The following is a 16034-nucleotide window of genomic DNA, read 5'->3' on the forward strand; positions in this document are numbered from 1 at the left end:
TAGTGTTATTGTCACTTACCTGTTTCAAAGCAAAAGCCAGTGGCATGATTTACACGTTATATCTTAACACAGTCTCTTCTGTTTTCTTTTGTGTTTTAACAGGTGTTCTTAAATCACCTTGGTAGTCTAGATTAAGTCTTATTTTTATGGCTTTTGTTTATTTTCTTTTGACAGGTACTCAAATTGCATGACATTTTTGACAAAGCATCTTGTAACTGAAGAGGTGATTGTGTTGCAAAAGCAATGTGATGTTTTCAGAATTGAGATTTCTGAATCTTATGAGAGGGTGTAAATTGGACATTGCCACTCACCCTTTCTTTACTGTCCATGTAGATTCCTTTAGATCCTAATTCTTCTGAGGTGATTTCTTAACTTAATCAGTGCTGTGGCCCATTCTGTGAGCTTATGAGCAAAAAATAGATGTTATGGCAAGTATCAATGTTATAGTTTTTCAGGTAAAGACCCTTTATAGATGGAAGTCCCTCAAAAATATGTTTTTTTCACAGTTTGTGATTGCTTTCAGACTCTTCTAGAGCTTGGAGCATCTCCGAACTACAAAGACAGCTGTGGCCTGACGCCGCTGTACCACACTGCTGTTGTGGGAGGGGATCCCTACTGCTGCGAACTGTTACTTCATGAACACGCTACAGTCAGTTGCAAAGATGAAAACGGATGGCAAGAAATTCATCAGGTAGGAGAGATTACTTTTTGTTTGTAGTTTGGGTGTTGAACTCTTACAGACTCACAGCTCCAATCAGTTTTCATTCCCTGCGTATGTGGAAACTGGGATTCTAGTATTTCTTTTGCTGTTTGTACATGGCTTTTCCTTTCCTCTTACATATTAAGGGTGTGGATAAAGGTGGTAGTGTGCTTCATTTTGAAAAGTAATCTTTTGAGGATACAAGTGATCAACCTTACAGACCTGCTCAGGTTATCTAGGCTCACTCTCTTTTCTGTGCGCTGATCTTTGTACACAACTCCGTCTTTTCTTTGAAAGAAAGGAGATAACAGCTTTCATCCACAGCTTTGAGCAGGGATCTGAGCTTTTTCAGTCTAAGTGTGTTCAGGTCGAGGTTGTTTGGATCCATCTCTAGTAGGGGAAAAAAAGAATTGATTTACTATCATCATTTCTGAGGATGTGGAGGAAATGGATTGTCTAGATCAAAGTATTACCCCATCTGGACTCCCTGAAAATACAGAGAAAAATTCCCTATTTTGAAAGCCATCCTTGTACACATATGGTTAGTGGAACACATCTTTCCAAACTCATTTTATTGGTTGTAATCCTAAATAAATCAATGTTTACGTCTGGATTATGGGCAATCTGTTTTCAGTAATCAATAATACAGACATTCCTCAGTGAATTAAGAAAGATGGTAATATGATACAGTCCCATATGTTGTTGTCTGTGTGAAGAATGGCAAGGAAATAATTGGTAGGAAGTATTTTTCATTTTACTTACACTATCTTTAACTATAGAAGTGTCAGGGTTTAGCCCTGGACCTGCCAAATTTGGCAGCTAAAAGGGAGCAGTTGGGCTCCCAAATCCCTTCCTCGCACCCCAAGGGAAAGGGAAATGAGAGGAAAGAAATGTGTGCATTGGAAATGAAAACTAACAGCTTAAATGAAATAACAACAACAACAACAAGCATATGAAGTTGCATCCCCACCCCCTGATGGCTGTGTGTCACCACAAATGCTGCAGAGCAGACTCTGGGAAGGGCTTAGTGGCAGGAGGGAGCAGGGCTCAGGAACTGGATTCAGGGATGAACAGACCTGGCATCAGGGGCAAAAAGACAGATTAGGTCCTCACTGGACATCAGCTGTCAAAGAAGAGAGCGATACCCTTGTGATCCCTTCATTTTGTTCTGAACAAAATGAATAAACTGTTTAATAAACACCATTTTCCCTCTTCTATGTGTGGAAAATAGAGGAATAAAAGATGTCATGGTTAGGATACTAGACTGGGATTTAGGATGTGTCACAGATTTAATTTATGCATTGAGCAGTAGACTTGATTTTTATGATCCAAATTGCAGAATGTGTAGGTTTTTAACTCCCACTGAAGCCACTGGTAATAAGGTACCTAAGACAGAGTGAATGGCTTTGTATACCTGTATCACTCAGCTTAATTTCCATATATATATACAGGAATGATAGTGATCTGAGATGATACTAAGTTAAAAACATTACAGATTGGGAGATAATTGGTGTGCTATAGTGAAGAAGGTAGCTGAGTAAATGAGATCGATGGATGGAAATACTATGATTGTTCTCAGACTTATTTGCTAACGAGGAAAGTTTCTACTTTCAGTGGTCTTGTTCATAGAGGTTTATTTTCAAGTATTCAAGGTCTAACATTTTATTTGTGTGATTGGTAAAGTAACTCTCGAAGATTTTTCCATCTTTTTGACCTGTGCCCTGTGTGTACTCTGTGTCTACTTGACATCACAGAAGTTTATTGAATTTTGGCCCTAGATTGTTTTCATACCTTAAAAACAAGTTTTAGAAATCTGATCATCTTCAGTGCCATCTAGTGGGCAACTCTCCCAAGTTTAGCAGGGCAGAAACTTGCCTTCTGTTGGTCTGCTTGTTACGTTTGACAGTTATGAATATTAGTGTATAAAAAGCGTTAACTTTGCATTTTCTCGATGCTTTAGACTTCTATTCCTTAAAAAAGCAGATGCTTGAACTTGCACAGACTTGATGTTCTTGAAGTTGGTGCTTACCAGTAGTTATGCACATCAGGATGTTAGTCCTCCCCTTCAGCGCAAGGGTGGTTCTAAAAATTAGGCTCTAAGTGAAATAGCATCTTCTTGGCTAAACATCTTTACCTGGAATGCTTACTTGGATTGTATAATAACCGAAATATGAATGCATCTCTTCACAGGCTTGCCGATACGGACACGTCCAGCATCTTGAGCATCTCCTCTTCTACGGCGCTGATATGTGTGCGCAGAACGCCTCGGGAAACACAGCGCTGCACATCTGTGCCCTGTACAACCAGGTGAGCTGGCACTGCAGCATCTTTCAGTGATTTAAAGGTCCTGCTGGGAGCCAAGTGGTGCCTGGAGTCCCCTGTGGGTGGCTTTGTGGGGAGGGATATCTTGCTTAGGGAGAAGATGGGTCTCAGGAGACTAGTCCTGTGGAGACTGGAAACCAGTGTTGTAAGAGGAAATGTAGTCATTTTTTTTCCTTTTTTTTTTTCCTGTAGTCAGGAAAAAAAGGCATGATTGAGGTGTAAACACTAAATCTTTCATGTCCATGCACAGAAACAGAGGCTTCTTGACTTTTCTGTTGAAGGCATTTACTGCTTTGGTATTAGCTTTTCCTGTGATGTAGTTTCCTCACCTTTAATAAATGCATTTTGGGATAAATTTCGCATTGTTATTGATCTATAGAGGCAAGTTACACTGAAGAAGAACGCAGTTCATTCTTTTTCATTTGTTTTACTTAATATGCAGTGAAGTGTTGTACATTTTAAATAGTAGTCTTCCAAACTCGAAAGAACACATTTAAAAACTCTATTATGTATTTTATTCACTGATTACAAATAGGGCTGCTCATTGTAGGCAGCAAGAGTATACATGTTAATCAGAAAAGAAAACAACACCTTGTTCTTCCAGCTTTATTTTTTTTTGTATCATATCTAAATATTTGCTTCCTATTCAGAATGTATTGCTGTTTTGTTAGAATTTAAATTAGAATTAAATAGGTAATGCCTGGAAAATACTGTGGAAATGTATCTGTAGCTTACACAGGTGGTACAGAATTTCTGCCCTTTACGACTCGTGTAGTAATTTATAAATAATAGAACCGTTTGATTTGATAGCATTTTATACTCTCTTTGCATGGATAGGGCAGGAGAGGAATGAATTCTACAACCATTTTGAAACACAATGCATATAATGTTACATTGGATTAGGAAAACACAAGTCATGAGACATGACCATAACTAGTGAAACATCTGTTGAAGCATCTGCTTCTTAATTACCATCTTAGTTTTTTTCAAAAATCTTGTCAAGACAGATTCTTCAATTAGGTCTCAAGTACCCTCAGCTTCTTAAATAATAGAATTAAGGGAATAATTTGACATATTTCAAGACTGGGAACTTGTCTCATAATTGATATCACTTCATAAAGAGTCTAGCCAAACAAATCTTCCCAAATAATGCAGATTATTTGAGGTATTCAGCATATCAGTGGGAGCAGTACCTCTTTGGACTGCTTTTTGCTCACTGCATACCAAGTGTCTTCAATAGACTGCCACAATACCTTCATCAGCTAGTTTCAAGTTAGCAACAGTTTGTTTTCTCAGCTTTTTTGACTGTAGGCATACAAAGCTTTTGCAAGTTGGCAGTTGTTAAAATTCCTAGAAACTTCTGTGAAGAAATGAAATTTGCCATCATCTCAGCAAAAATTTTGCATTTAGGCTTCACATCAAGAGCTTAAAATGTGCCACAAGCACTTCTGTTGTAAAAAACCCCAATAAATTAAAAAATATTCCCTTTAACCACATTTACTTCACTTTTCCTGAGCAAGAATTGTGAAGCCTGGACCATAATCATAGAATCATGGAGTCATGGAATGGATTGGATTAGAAGGGACCTTAACGATAATCCAGTTCCAGCCCCCCTGCCATGGGCAGGGACACCTCCCACTGGATCAAGTTGCTCATAGTCTCATCCAACCTGGTCTTGAACACCTCCAGGGATGGGGCAGAACGCACATATAAACTTAAAAGCATGAATTCATCTATATATTTTTTTTATTGCAGTGCTTTCATGGCTACAATTGTTTACATGATCACGCACTTTTAGCAAATGTTATGTAGTACGATGCTGAAATGAGAAGAATCCTACAGAACGACAGTATTTTCCCATGTAGAGATATGTTTTCCTCGTGACCTCTGTGGGAAAAATTATTCTGTAGAAGACAGACTCATTGAAATTGCTTCTAATTTTCATAGTCATTAAGCGTGGCTTTGTGAATGGGAGTTTAACATCTTGTGACCACACTGTCGTACTTCTGTTTTCCTTACTCGGATGTATGTGAAAAGAAAAACGTTTTCTCAGGGTGCTGTGAACTATAACCGAAGCTGATTTTTTTCAGTGTCTCTTTACAGAAAGTTCTTGTTAGCTAATATGGAGCTAAAGGTGTTGGCCTTTTCTGGATGGAGAGGATGGGCAGGACAGCAGTATCCTTTTTACCTCTAGATTCCTGTAGATGGAGTCATTACCCGTTTGATTTTCCCTTCCAGTCTTCCCTGGGGAATTTTCTTGGGATACTTTCTGAAGTTCGTAGCTCTGTTTTCCTGAGTGTTAGCTGAGGTCTGATAAGAATAAATTATTTTATTTTAAAGTTATTTCACAGCCATACAGTAACTCAGTGAAATTGAGATAGATATATGCCTCTGTATTTTGCAAATAACAACATTGGGATGAAATTTGCCTTCTTTCAGCAGTGGATTGAATTAAGTATGAAAATTCTTGTAGTATTAAATCAGGTAATTAGCTCTCAGACATCTTAACAAATTGAATCTAATTTGCTGACAAGCCCACACTTCTCTGTGAAATTCTTTTTAATCTTATGGAGTCTAAAAAGCTACTGCATATTCAGTTTGTTTGTCATATAATGAATGAACAACACTGAGCTCTCAATATTGGAAGTTATGAGCTTGTCAGAGCTAAAATATATGCAAACAGGAGTTGTGGTGTATGTAGGCAGCACCTTAACCATGGAGAGCTCTGAAATGTGGAGTTTCCCTTGTTCTCCTTAACTGGGAAGGAGGAGGAAGATTAAAAAGGGAGAGAGGATGAAGCTAAGAATGCTTCTATTTGTTTTAAATGAATAAACAAACAAGCACAGTACTTTAGCCAAAACAGGTTTTTTTGAAAATTCTGACACTGAACAACTCTGACCTCTTTTGTCGAAAGTTTTCTTCATGAAACCATTTAATAAAGAAATCACTTTGCATGTTTTTCATTACGCTGCAGACAGCTTAGTTAGATTCATGAATAATGTACAGAGTTTTTAAATGTGCCATTATTTTGACATTGGAGAGTTAAAATATTTACTCTGAAAACTAAATGAATGGTCGGCCAAGAAATACCGCGTGTTTTTTAACATCATTATTTCTGTTCTCAAGTTCTGGATCAAACTTGGACATTTTAACACTGAAGGGTTCTACTAACATCCCAGTACATTTACTAAGCAGGACCTGATGGAGTGATTATTATTATGGGCATATAACATAGTGTTGAAACGTAGAATCACTTAGGAGTCAGTTAAAAAGGAATTCTTGGAAAAGTAACCCTGATAAGAATTCTGTTTTTTAACTGGGAGGTCTTCATCTAGGCTGCAGCCCGTTTACTTCTTTTGGGTAACTGCTAATTCAGAACACAGAAAAATACTTTTTGACATTTTGCATATTGCTCTTGGTCTTCCTATGTTTAGAAATGCAAAGAAGACATCACATTTCAGTGCAAGCAAGACTGTTTCAATTCGTTATATATCATTCAAAAATTACTGCCTGTGAGATGATTGTTAATATACCATCTTGAGATACGATCCATTGTGTTTGTCTGTTATGCAGAACAGGAAGTGTGGGACCAAAAGGATGTTGTTTTGGAGTAAGATATTGAGAAAAGGGTAGGATACCCCCATCCTCAGGTCTATTTAGGGCAGCCCTGTGGTGGAGGGGGCTTAATGGGATCAACAATCCAGTGTGATAAATTAAAAAACACAGTGATGAAACTTGCTTTCAATCATCATTTCTACATATTCACTTATGACACAGAGTCTAGTAAATAAGCTTCATTTCTGTCACAAAAAAATAGCTAAATTATGTGATTGTTTTCTCTGGCTGCAAACTTGCCACTAAAATTGAAAGGTGGCGCATTGAAATACTTCATTAGGTAGAACTCCATAACACAACATGACAAGAAATCTGGAAAATGCAACAAAATTAATAGAAGTATTTGTGATGGGGAAACATAAACGTGTTTTGAAATGTGAATTGGATTGTATAAGGTCTTAAAATGATCATTAAAGATGACAAGTAGGAAACAGTCTGTATAAGAATCATCAAAAAGGATAGTATTTTGAGAACTGTGCCAGAACTGCAGAGGATTTCTAGTAGATTACGGTCAGTCATATTTTACAGCAGTGTAGAGAACCTGCTTAAGCAATACACTGTATTGATCCAACAATATCGTTTTTAAGGGATTTCTCATGCAGATTTCCTCAGTTCAGTGTCTGAGGTTGTGCTTTTCCCTTGTTAAAGGGGCTGTATTTGGTTTGCACTGTAGAGAGTCAAATTTTTTTGGGAAGAAGAGATAAGGTAAGACTGTTCAGTACAGTGTGTATAGGTATATTAAAAAATCGTATTTAAAATTGAAAATTTTAAATAACGCCCCTCACTGGAGGATGTTCAAGGCCAGGTTGGATGGGGCTTTGAGCAACCTGATCTAGTGGGGCATCCCTATCCACAGCAGGGGTGGTGGAACTGGATGGGCTTTGAGGTCCCTTCCAACCGAAACCATTCTATGATTCCATGTCATTCCATACTGTTTACTGTTTTTCCTATAAAATAGGCAGAACTCATGTAAGAGTCAAATTTCATTTTGAACTAACACATTTTCTGTGAAATTTGTCAGTTTTGGAATTTCCTCAGTAGAGTTTCTTAAAAATTTAATATGTTTACCTCTTGCATTCCTCTACATTTTTTCTTTTGCACTTGCATGTTGTTTCTACTCTAACACACTGCAAGTACCTGAAGCCTTGTCATATTTAAAGTACTATTTTAGTAATTTGGTTTCTCAGATTATTCATTTATTTTGTTTACCTATCTAAGAAAATATAAACTAAACAGCAGCCTATCTGTTTTGCAGCCATAATGTCTCTTTAGTAACTCAAGACCCTTATTAACAAGTCTTTCCTTCTGTCATTTTCAGGAGAGCTGTGCAAGAGTGCTACTGTTCCGGGGAGCCAACAAGGAGATTAAGAATTACAACAGCCAGTCTCCTTTTCAGGTAAACAAGAAATAGCCCTTCTCCCTACGAATTCACAAATATTTGGAAGAAAATCTCATGTGAACTTCATTTGGTGGAGAAGTTAACACTGCTCAAGGCTAAGAACAGCTGTAGAGTAAGTTAAGTATAATTTTGTGGTTTTTCTGTAATGCAATAAGTGATGTCCTGGAATAATTAGGAATAAGAGAAAAACACTTTCCCTCTAGCTGGTCTGGTGACACTGCTGATGAGTTTGAGAATTATATGAGCTGTTTATGACAAAACATGATATTATTGATACCCCGTGGTCAGATGTGTCTTATTTGTGATTGTCTCCAGCCTCATGTAAGAGAGATCCAAGAGTCCATCTAAGAGAGATCTAAGAGCCCACATAAAGGGAATTCCAAGGAGTGACTGGACAGCTCAGGTTTGCTTAGCCTCTGTTGACTTAGCCAGAAAGGAGCTCTTCCTTCCTCAGACGTGAAGCCAAAAAGCTGGGCTTAGTTTCAGGGATGGGATTGATTTAATGTACTGTCAGCAGTGAAAGCTAACACTGTCATCTGTATCTCCAGAAGGAAATTAAGTTTTTATTTGGATTAGTCAAAATTTACTAGGTGTTTTTTCACCATTTTCTTATATTAAAGTAATTTCAGAAAGCTTAATGAAAAATCCAAATGGAAGAAAATTGTTTGTCCAAAGGGTTGTCAGGTATGCCTGGCAACCTTAAGCCTTTATTTCTGAAGCAGTCTTAATTAGCCTGGATTTCAGAGAAACATTCATAATGCAAACTGACATGTGAGAAGTAGGGATAAAAGCTGTGATCTTTTTTTTAAAAAAAAGGAATAGAAAGATTTTTTTTCAAGTTACAGAAAATAGTATTTCTGGAAGAATGATAGCACAGTACCATGAAAAGGAACTGTGCTGTTGTGAAGTGTGAGAGGGATATTTCCCAAACCCAAGTAGTCTTGCAACCAAAAGAAATCCTGATTTGCCTTTGCTTGTTGTATTTTTCCCATTACATCCTTGACCCACTTTTAATAATGCTGGTATGGAAGTCAAGGAAGATTGGCTTTTCTCTAATGCTTTGAAATAGCTGGGATATTAATCGTGTCCATGTGGGTCTCTGTGTTGGTTCCTCAGTGTTTACGTGTAGATAATGCCTCTGAGCTTCAGGCTTTTTATAAAAAACAGCTGTGTATTTCTATATCAATTTAGTTATCTCCATATTTTGCAGATTTTCTGAATTTAAGCTGTGTTTCTCAAGAGCTTAAGTGTTCTGCCTGCAAGTCCCAGCCAGGTTATTGTTCACTTTTGGGACCATTTTCCCAAAACTGGGGAAACAGTGCATTAATAATCCAACTTTAGGCACCATTTTCAGACTGCTAATAGTTTGCTGTCTAAACATATGCTAAGCACAGATTCACTGAGCACTAGGTAATACCTATCACTGCACCTCAGAATTATGGAGTTATTAAAAATGGAATGAGAAAATCCTAATTATTGGAGGTATGGGTTCCAGTGTAATCTCTTGCCTTTGAGAGATTAGATTATTTTATTACTTTATGTTACACTTCTGATGCTTGGGCTTTTGACTGGCCACTCTTCCCCTAGCACAAGACAGGACTAACCATAGAATCATAGAATGACCTGAGTTGGAAGGCAGCCACAAGGATCATTGAGTCCAACTCCTGTCCCTGCATAAGACAACACGAAAATTCACACCATGTATCTGAGAGCATTGTCAAAATTATCTTGAATATTGTCAGGCTTGGTGCCATGACTGCTTCCCTGAGGAGCTGTTCCAGTCCTCCACCACCCTCTGTGTGAAGAACCTTTTCCTAATATTCAGCCTAGTAGAACGACTGACAATAGGGTTGACTTTGTTTTATCCTTTCTAGATCCACATACTTAAGAAAAGGGAATTACTTGCTCTGTGGTGTCTTACTTTTAGGTGTTGGGAGTTGAGGAAAAGTTCTAGTTCTTCCAAATGGAGTGAGCAGAGAAAGCTCTGATACCAGCACTGCAATAAAGCAGCATTAGAATTAATTCTTTGCCATCTGTCTGTTGCTGACCCAGTCGATCAAACACCACAAGTGGAGCTGTTATAAAATTATGCAGAATCCCCTTGAGTCAATAGGATTTTGCATACTAAAAATGTTTACTCATGTAATCAGTAGCAAGGAACATCGCAGCATCTCGTATGTACATAATGAGAATGGTTGTAGCTGCGGCATCTATTCCTTTGAGTAACTTGCATTATGTTCTTTTCTCAGAAATCTAAAGGGATGATTCTTTCGAATTGCTGCTGAGAAAATTGATGATATGAAAGCCGTGCTATTCTGTAAAACAAAAATATCCAGACATGGAGAAATTTTTGTTGCTTTTGCCTGCCAAAGCTTTATTTATTTTGATGAAAATGAGCAGCAGAGTTTGTATCTAGCATCAGTGTCCAATGAACGTCCTGTAATTTACCATCAAAAAAGAAAAGTGCGGGTATTCACTTCTTGGCAAATCACAGTGCTTATTAAAACAAGTTTGGGTTTATCAGATCATGTGGAAGGAAAACTGTTCTGACCTGGACTCTGTGTGACTTCATTGAGGTATCCCATGCTGTGTATGCATCTCTGTCTGGGATCTGGCTGTCTCTTTTTGCCTTTTCAGTGTCTTGCATTGTCATCCTGGCTTTTTCCAGACTAAAAAGCTGTAGTGCCCTCAGCCAGTCCTTGTAAGACTTGTGCTCTAAACCCCTTCCCCAGCTTCATTGTCCTTCATTGGACAGACTCCAGCAATTCGATGTCACTCTTGTATTGAGGGGCGCAAAACTGAACATAGGATTCAAGGCACAACACCAAGGGGACCATCGCTTCCCTATTCCTGCTGGTCACAGTATGCCTGATACAGGCCAGGATGCTGCTGGCCTTCTTGGCCACCTGGGCACTCTGCTGGCTGCTGTTCAGCTGCTGTCAACCAGCACCTCTAGATCCTTTTACACCAGGCAGCTTTTTAGCTGCTCTTCCCCAAGCCTGTAGCGTTGCACGGGCTTGTTGTGGCCCAGGTGCTGGACCTGACACTGAGTCTTGTTGAACTTGATCCTGTTGGCCTCAGCCCATTGATCCAGCCTGTCTACATCTCTCTGTAGAGCCTTCCTTCTCTTAAGCACATCGTCACTCCCACCCAGTTGGGTATCATCTGCAAACAGCCTGAGAGTGCACTCGATTTCTTCATTTCTAAGACCCCAACACTTAGGAGTTTGTGCTGCTGAAAGGATGCACTCAGTAATAATAGAATATGGGTCAGCAGACATTGCTCTGGATGTTTTTTGTGGTGTCCCCGCAAGCTCTAACACTTGTATGGATGCGGAGTGAACCTCCTCCCTCTGTCCTCTCCATGTATGTTCCAGGTAGATTAGGGCAGATCCTGCAATACCGTCCTTGGTGTAAATGTGAGAATTTTTTTTGTGTACTTTACATTTAGCTTAAAGGCTGACTAGCTGTTAGAGTTAAGATGAAACCTGTGTAGCATCATTATCCTATTTTTCCATTTCTGTTTATTAATCACTTCTCCATCCTGTCTTGGCTGAGTAACCTTGGTACCTTACACACTAATTATTTTGTGCTAACAGATGGAAAAAAACACTGACATTACAGAGCTGGAAGTACTAGCTAAAAATACACTGTTATACACATTGTGGGGCTGTGCTGTCATTTGTAGCACTGAACTTGGATGTACCCTCAACAATGCCTGCTGTAGGTACTGCTGATGCCCCCAGAACCATTCCTGCCTTATAATAGGGCTTGCCAAAATGTGATGTTTGTTACCAACATGCGCTGCATCGATTTAGAGCCCTTGGATACTGGCTTATGATATGCTGAACTGTAACTTCTATTACAGTTATAGGTTAGCTTTAAAGTTTCCAGTGGTCTTAAGGTTTTATTGATGTTACTGTTCCTATTTTATTAGTAAAACCTCCCAAAATATCCTTTCAGAAAAGCCATGATATCCTATCAATGTCCATAGCTGCTTAGTTTTCAACACATTTTATGTGCTCTTAGGTTAATATAAATAATTTCTTACCTATCTGGCAATTATTAATACAATTACTCAGAAATCTCAGTTTTGCACTGTTTACAAGCTGTTGAAATTCTGTTGTGTAAGTTAAAATGAACATACACCTTGTTTATAATATTTTTCTTTTAGTGAGCAGAAGCTCTATATAAATAATTAATATGTTTTCATATGGGCTATAAAGTACTTTCAAGCTTGGAGCTGATAAGCCAATAATTAGTGTTTTTGAAGCGTATGTGTTGAGGAATACAGAAGAACTATTCTGAAGTGGCATTTAATGACACCTTTTAATGGTAGAGCTGGATCTGAGAAGGATTTATCTGTCATAGAGGTGCCATTTCTGTCCTAAATCAGCACGTGTTATTAATGCATTTATGTTACATAGGTGGCAGGAGGAACTGCAATCTTCCAGGTCGACCGCAGGAAGAACTGTTCCTTTCAGTGTGTTGGCTGTACATCTGTTTTCAATTGCTCATCTTTTTTTTTGCCAGATTTGAATAATTTGAAATTAAATTTTCCATGCCTGGGATCTCAGGCAGCATTGTTCGGAAAAACAAAATGATTCAGCTGTTTTGGAGTATGGGTGAGGGAAAACATGTGTTGTTTTGCTCCTAGTGAAAAACTCTGCTGACCCACCTCTCCTTGTCCCATCTCCCCTGTTGTGTTATGTTGTTTTATTTTGTTTTCTTTAATTGCCCCGCATGCTGTTTGGGATCTCCATATTAATCACGTGGCAGTGTAAACCAGTTTGCAATCTGACTCAAATACAGGGGCTCCAAACCATACTGTGTATTTGGAACCAAAGTTGGTGAGGGGGAACATAGACATGGGCAAGTAAACATTGAGCTCGGAGGTTGGTAAGAAAGCACAAGCACAGCTGAGACCTGGGCTGGGAGCCTGAGCCCAAAAGAGTAGAGTGAATGGAGCAAGATCAAGATTTATAATGATAAAAGATTAAAAGAGAAAGAAATTGAGATTAGACAGAAACTAGGAGTTAGTGTATACGAAGGGAGTCTTGCTCAGGTGGTGAAGCTGGGGAGGAAGCCACAAACTGGAATGAGTGAGGTGGGAGATCAGGGAGGAAGGGACTGTTGCAAGGTTGTTGTTTCAAAAGAAAGGTTTGCTTCTTTCTTTTGACGAGGTGCTAAGGGGCATGGTTTAGTGTTTGATAGGAATAGTTGGACTCAATGATCCGGTGGGTCTCTTCCAACCTGGTTGTTCTATGATTCTAAGGTAGAAGTGCATGCCATGCTCCCAGCCGTGCTAGTGGTCTGTGAAAAAACTGATCTTGTTTCTTATCCAGCATATCACTATAATGGCTTCCCAAACCCAATTTTCATTTATTTTATTATAATTTTGAGTTTAATCTTTTTGGTAAAATTTACAAGCAAAGGACAAGAAGATTTTCTCAAGTGTGTTTTGTCTATGGCTTATTTTTGAGAGGGTGAAACTCTGAGAAAGCAAATTTTTAAACCAGAATCCTCTGTCAGATGCCTCAAAAATACACCTTTACAAACATAATTTTCTCTCTTGATGTTAAAGTATGCAACTGTTGTGTTATTATAGCATGTGAATTACACAAGGACTTTGTTTTTGCCAAGTGTTTATTTTCATCCTAATTCCTTTCCTGAGGAATACATCATTGAATATTGTGTATTATTGGCAAATATATAGCTCTTTTCTCATGATGCATTCTGCCTTTAGTAGAACTTTCAGATTTGTACAGCTTTTGTCCTGATTTGAGTCAAATAATGGAATTTATTCATACTTGCTTTGGTTGTTTTATATTTTTTCATGTTAGAACACTGCTGGTGTTGATCAGTTATATTGTGTTTTGCAGTACAGAAATAATAGGTAAAAGACGATCTGTCATGGAAGAGTCTGCAGTTTAATTGGCAATTAGTCATTAATTATGATATTTAGGTGTTGATAGGAAAAGATTTAAGGTTTTAATCATGTAGAAGTACTAGAATAAGTATAATAAAAAATTCTACAGAATGGCTTTTTTTTAAGACTGAAACATGGAGGTAATAGTAAGAGTTCCATTTAGCATTTTTAAAGATACGAGTCACCATACCAGAACAAACTGTGGATTTTCCTTTAAAAATAAAGAAATGTGTTTGTAAGTATGTGGACACACTCAAGGCGATTCCTTAAAAAGACATAATTGAAATTCAGAAAAACAGGGAGAGGTCTCATGGCGATAAATCCAGGTGCAAACAGTGAGTAGTTATAGTGTTTTCTCATCACTTACTTTGAAGTGCTATTTATACAGAGTTCTCATTTCAGAAAAAGGCTTTTTGGAAATTTTGCACATCACTGTGGCATATTTATGCCTTTGTGGTGCTGATATGTTATCTGTGAGGGTATTAGGGGAAATGCTGCCAAATGGAAATATTCCCAAGAATGGTGATACACAAGATGTTGTTCCAAGTAACACTTCCAACAGCAAAGTGCTTGCTGGCAAATTAGAGCTGACCTCAGGTTTCAGCAGATTTCCCACTATTGTCAATTTTGAAGTACTGACAAACTGTTGGGCAGATGCTTCTCCTCATTGCCACGTAAAGTACAATTACCAAAGGTCGATATTTGGTTCATTAGACAGCTGGTGACAAGAAGATAACAAAGCGAAATCATAGAATCGTAGAATGGTTTGGGTTGGATGGGACCTTAAAGATCATTCAGTTCCAACCCCCCTGTGATGAGCAGGGACACCTCCCACAGGATCAGGTTGCTCAAAGCCTCATCCAAACCTGGCCTTGAACACCTCCAGGGATGGGGCAGCCACAATTTATCTAGGTAATCTGTTCCATTGCATCATCACCCTAATGAATGTAATACTCCTGCTGAAAACACGGACAGCAAAGATGCTTCTGCTTCAACAAGTTCTGAAGATATTGCAGATTGAAACACAGATCTCAGCCTAAGGGGCTTTCACTAATATTCTCATTTTGCTTGGTAAGGTCTGTATACAGTAAGTGATACAGAAACAGAAAAATACATAAGGATACAGAATGGGGTTAAAATTAATTCACCGTGACCCGGTGATGGTTTCCTAAACTTTGTCTTAATCTTGTCTCTTTTTTAGAAGAACAGACAAATATAAATAATCAAGTAAACCATAAAGAAATTAAATATGATTATCATTTATTTAGAGAGGCAAAATATTGCCATGCTTGGAGTTGCTAAAAATATTTACTGCAGATTGTGTCTTTTTATAAAAAAAGCTGTTGTTGGTGTACAGTTGTTATGTGAAAGTAAACTTATGGAGTAGTGTCCATGAAAGCACCTTTTGCTTTCTGTTCTGTGTCAATGATCCTAGACCCTTTTTTTCTTCTCCTTTGTGCTTTCTCTCCCTACTCACACAGGGGTGTCCAGCTGAAATGCCTCAGGTGTTCTCACATACAGCAGGATCTCCCTGGGATAAACAGTGTCTCTGAGGTAGATGGGAGCCAATCTGTTTGTTTTTCCACCAAATGGATTAACTTCCAGAAGCTCAGAAGCAACTGAGGCTGAGTTATAAAACGTAATAAATTAACCAAAATAAATTGTAAGGGTCACTACCAGTTCTTGTCTCAAAAAAGGGCTCCAGTGCAGTGCAATTCAGATGGCATTAGTCATGGGTGAAGTTGCAAAACACAAAGGAGATTTGTAAAATCTTGCTTTCGTTTTAGGATTTTGATAGCGATTGAATAGATTTTGATAGAGATTGAATATCCCTCATGTGATTTTATTTATATTGTTTCATAGAAGAGAAGGCGACAAGGGTAAATTCTTAAATAGCTTGATCATAACTGGGTAGTCACACATAGCATGTCTTATCCTTCTAGAAAAGGTCAACTGTGATGGCCATGGATATTTTATTCTTTAGTTATAAGGAGCTAAATGACTGTAAATCCTGTCATTGGAAATGCTGTATTTCATTGTAGCTGTCAAAAAAGATTTTTTTGGAATTAT

At 38.2% G+C, this 16034-nt stretch overlaps 1 protein-coding gene across 7 annotated transcripts in view; it reads left to right on the top strand.

Annotated features, from left to right (window-relative positions):
* SHANK2 (SH3 and multiple ankyrin repeat domains 2) overlaps positions 1-16034 on the top strand; it is a 515992-nt gene that overhangs the window by 48995 nt on the left and 450963 nt on the right. For all 7 annotated transcript variants that reach the window (XR_011337489.1, XM_069857381.1, XM_069857383.1 and 4 more), the window contains exons 8-10: positions 524-691; positions 2891-3007; positions 7956-8033. Coding sequence is in view for 6 of the 7 variants with exons in the window: in XM_069857381.1 (XP_069713482.1) it covers positions 524-691; positions 2891-3007; positions 7956-8033 (363 nt within the window). In the remaining variant the exon portion in view is untranslated. The remainder of the gene's footprint in view (positions 1-523; positions 692-2890; positions 3008-7955; positions 8034-16034) is intronic.

Source organism: Phaenicophaeus curvirostris, chromosome 5 (genome assembly GCF_032191515.1).
Source record: "Phaenicophaeus curvirostris isolate KB17595 chromosome 5, BPBGC_Pcur_1.0, whole genome shotgun sequence".
Lineage (NCBI taxonomy): Eukaryota > Metazoa > Chordata > Aves > Cuculiformes > Cuculidae > Phaenicophaeus > Phaenicophaeus curvirostris.